Below are 4410 nucleotides of genomic sequence, written 5' to 3'. Positions count from 1 at the left end.
CTGTGTTGTTGCTGTTTTTTAAACCTATGGGGATTCTCCTGAGACTTCAGGCAGAGAGGCGCAGTGGAAGAAATGCTCTGGATGCTGCGATTGTTGCGCAGAGTAGGACAGCTGTTATCAGCCGGAGATTTCAGGCTTTACAGGCCTTCAGCTGGGGGACAGACGGCAGAAACGTTGCAGGGTAAGCTAACGCTGTTGGTTATATTCCTACTGTTTGCTCTTTATGCTTGCATCTGGTCACACCCACGACCAATGAGTGAACAGGAGCTAAGCTTGCGCCGCCCACAAAGCAGGGCCGGCCCGGCTGGCCCGACTCCGAAGCAGCTATATTAGCCTATCAGATAGGCTAATATAGATACATACAGCATGTGTTGCCTTCATTATAAGGCTTATATAAGGCTTTTAATTTTTTGCGGCTCCAGACATATTTGTTTTTTTGGTCCAGTATGGCTCTTTCAACATTTTGGGTTGCCGACCCCTGGGCTAACCAAACGAGAGCCCTTTTTTATATATTTTGTTCAGGTTTATAAAGCAACTCTTTCTTGAAAACAACATAGCAGTTTGAAGGGACACTCTACATTGGCGAAGCAACAAAGAAGTTGTTTGGCTGTAAAATTGTAGAGGTATATTATTGGCTAATGTAGCATTCTTTCACGCAGGTAAGTTGTTTATAAGAAAGTTGTTATAAACCTGAAAACTATATAAAAGGCTAGCCCATTTTTCTAGCCCTTAGCCTAGCCTGGACAAAGACTTCTGCCTTTTTCTGCACCCTCTGTGCACTATGACTGATGTCACAGCTGATAAGGTACTAACTATTGATAACTCAATGGTGGAACATAACTTTGAAAAGAACCAGACTATCCCTTTAAGTTTTGCAACATGCTTTTCTCATGGATTATTGGTAACGGACTGCACTGCTGTTTAATTAGGAGACTGGAATGGTTTTAATCAACAACAATCTACTGTGGTTTCAGCCTGGCTGATCACGCCATTAGCTTGACCCTGTATTAAAAATTATTATTATTATTTTTTTTTTTTAAATCGAGGTTGCTCAGAGAGCTGTCTACAGCAGGTAACATATTTACTGCTTATAACTTCTCTGCAGAACATCATTTTAAAGGAATACTTTGAGACTTTTAAAGTGATAGCCAGCCTGTAATCTAAAAAGCATTCAATTGTTGATGGGTAATGATTCCTCCACAACTTAAGTCTTCAGAAAGCTAAAATGTTAAAACATTTTTTTTTATCTTCAGGCTCCCATCAACTTCAGCAACAGTGAGTTTTATGGCTTCTCTGAGTTTTACTACTGTATGGAGGACGTGCTGCGGATAGGAGGACAGTATGACAGTGGCAAATACTCCCAGGCTGCCAAGGTATACACTCACACACACATAGTCAGTTTTTGCAGGCTGATAAAAAGATTTCTAATATAGGATATTGCTTTTTGTAAACATACAACTTAGCTGTTTCTTTCATTATAACAGGATTACTGTGGCACTAAGTGGTCGACACTGGAACAACGTCTGGACAACCAGCTTTTCTCTCAGCAGGCCGACTATAACAGACTGAAGTAAGTTTATGTTTTCAGCTGACTGCAGACACCTTCTATGTAGAACGTGTCACTGTGCTTTCAGTCAAATTTAGATTTCATCAGGGGCCGCAGCTTCAGCTGTGTTAACAAGGGGGTTTGTAAAATCTTAGTGAGATATTGTCATGTAATGAGGTCACTGGGGGACAAGACACGAGAATCAATCTACTTTCTCAAATTAACAACTAACTTTGCATTCTTTAAGATAAATATAAAGCCATGAATCAGTCTGGTTGACTCCACTTCTTCCAAAGTCAGCCCAGCCTCCACATTTGCTGTCGTTTAGTTGGAGAAGTATCAACATCTGCCAATAGTTTTTACTGCCTAGCTTACATACTATTACTTTCTAACCCATTTTCCTAAGTAATCTAAATAATGTCAATAATTACAAAAGAAAATCCCCTAAATAATCCAGTGTTAAATGCAAATCTTAACTCTTTCATGCACTTGCTGGGTTTACTTCTGTTTTTGACTCTGACTGCGACCTTGTCATTGACAAACAAAATGGTGGTTTGATTATAGGAAGTGGCTTTCAACACCGTTTAACTGCTGCAGCTGTTGTATTTATTGCTGTCTGTCTGTATCAAAAACTCAGATTGTTGTATCTGTTTATCAAACAATGTCAGAGATCAATTCTGTCATGTTTTTAAGTCAAACAACTTTTTTGTTAAATTGGATCTGTCTGCCCCTTACAGGCTTCTATCATTATATTACATTTTCTATCATTATGCTGTCTTTGCGACATGTAACTCAGTGAAGCTATACAGCTAGCGAACAAAATAAACAAGTCTTCGCTTAAGGCTTTCTTTTTTGCTTTACTGAAGATTCTTCAGTTATAACTTGTAACTGAAATATACAAAAATAGAAAAATAAATCACTAATACATGTCTTGCTATCACAACATCCCACACTTAAACTAGTTTAACTCAGACATGTGACCTACATCGGCACCACATTTTCTTAACTGAGATAATCACATCATATACACAAGTTTCTATTTTTTTTAACACATCATTACTCACAAAGATGGAGGTTTTTCATGGCACAAGTGTTTAAAACACATTCAGCGTTCTTTCTCCCTTAATTTACACGCTAGCTACGTCCAAGCTGGTCTTGAGGTGAGATCACTCACTATCTCACAAATTCTGCACTTTCGATATACCAAAGATTAGAGGTCTCACTCCGACTAAAATTCAAACTCAACTTTTTAAACAGTTTTTAACTATGAACTTGTTTCTTACTCTATTTATGTAACTTATTACTGCTCTTTAAATAAAAGGCAGCACAATCATATTATATTTGTGTTTTAAGGCTTGACTGCCTTAAACTGCAGTAATTGGTTAGCAGAACATTTGTTTTCTAAGTCATTGTGTTCAATATGTGATATTGTCACTGTTTTCCATTGCAAATGTTAGATTGTGTTGTCTTTTTGGTTTCCATTTTTTGTTTCTTTTTTAAGGCTGCTGTAAGATAAATGTCCCAGCTGTGGGATGAGTAAAGGATTATTTTAATCCACCTGTTAGCTGCTCATTTTACACAAGGAGGTGCTGTTGTTGAGTTGGTGCCAGAGGAGTTCTGTACCTGCCAACCTGTAGGAAAAGGAAGGAAGGGAAATTTCTAAATTGATTCTTTTTGGCAAAGACTTGTTCATAACAAAATGAACTTAATAGTTTTTTGAAACCCGGAAACCCCCTGACCTCCTAGAATGTGTCAGAAAAACATTTTTTTGGCTTTAGTAAGAGCTGACGTTGTTGAGTATTCAGAGCTGCAGATGGAGATAAACCAACTGTCAGAAATAAAAAGTTTAACTTTACTGTTTAAAGCTGAACAGTGAACTTCTCTGGAAATCACTTTAACTCTGTTTTATCTTGAGCTTCAGATCCAACTGTGTGCTTTTGTTCTTACCCACTGACTTGGCAGTACCTAAACATGAAGACTACAGTGTAAACAAAAGTGTCATTGTGCTCTTGTTCCCTCAGGTATCAGTGCTTCAAGTCAGCGTGGATGTATGAAGTGCTGCACTCAGGCTTCCGTTTCCCCTCTGACTACCCAAGCCTGAAAACGGCTCAGCTGGTTTATGACAAGGAGGTCCAATGGACTCTGGGTGCTATCCTGTTTAAAACCCGCTTCCTGCCCCTCAGGTAACTCCACCCCTCTCATATAATATCACCACTTAGATTAGTGGAGACAAATCATGATTGCTTTTTCTTTTATTTGGCTGTAAATCTTTCATCAGCATTCTGTCAGGATCTTTCTGATCCAGTAACATCAGCTTTGAGACATTTAGGTTTCATAATAAACATAAAAAGAATCATCAGAGGCTGAAGTCCTCACTTCAGACACAGGTTTTCCAAAACAATCTTTTTTGTTTTTTTTTCGTTTCAAAAAATACTGTGGTAATCACAGCACTTTTCCTACATAGATCTTCATCCACATGGAAACACTGAAAACAATCCAGAACTCTTTAGTAATCTGGAACACTGCAACAAAAATATGCCCAAACCAGGAAACAAGGAGTGGAGTGTGCACATTCAGTTTGCATGCAGGGTACAAACTGCAAATATGTACAGTGTATTCATTAGTGATGTCTGCTAATTGAGTAATAAAGTATACAAAGGTTTTCTATAGGTGGGAAAGGAGGTTCTGTAGTGTCTGCAGAACAGTTGCAAACATTGAGTCTGTCTTTATTGTTACGTTTGACGTGATTAAGTTGGTTAGACTGGATGTGGGACGATCACAGCATTGCTTTCAAAAGATTCTGTTTTTGCTGTATATATATATATATATATATATATATATATATATATATATATATATATATT

The 4410-nt window shown here is 37.9% G+C and overlaps 1 protein-coding gene across 1 annotated transcript in view; it reads left to right on the top strand.

Annotated features, from left to right (window-relative positions):
• Nucleotides 1–4410, top strand: part of LOC108246275 (ectonucleoside triphosphate diphosphohydrolase 7) — a 21987-nt gene that overhangs the window by 12084 nt on the left and 5493 nt on the right. The window contains exons 11-13 of the mRNA XM_017433738.3: nt 1254–1373; nt 1485–1570; nt 3568–3729. Coding sequence (XP_017289227.1) covers nt 1254–1373; nt 1485–1570; nt 3568–3729 — 368 coding nt within the window. The remainder of the gene's footprint in view (nt 1–1253; nt 1374–1484; nt 1571–3567; nt 3730–4410) is intronic.

The sequence above is a fragment of the Kryptolebias marmoratus genome, linkage group LG3, assembly GCF_001649575.2.
Source record: "Kryptolebias marmoratus isolate JLee-2015 linkage group LG3, ASM164957v2, whole genome shotgun sequence".
In the NCBI taxonomy this organism is placed as follows: Eukaryota; Metazoa; Chordata; class Actinopteri; order Cyprinodontiformes; family Rivulidae; genus Kryptolebias; species Kryptolebias marmoratus.
The sequence above is the reverse complement of the archived record's forward strand: the minus strand, read 5'-3'. Positions and strand labels throughout refer to the sequence as shown.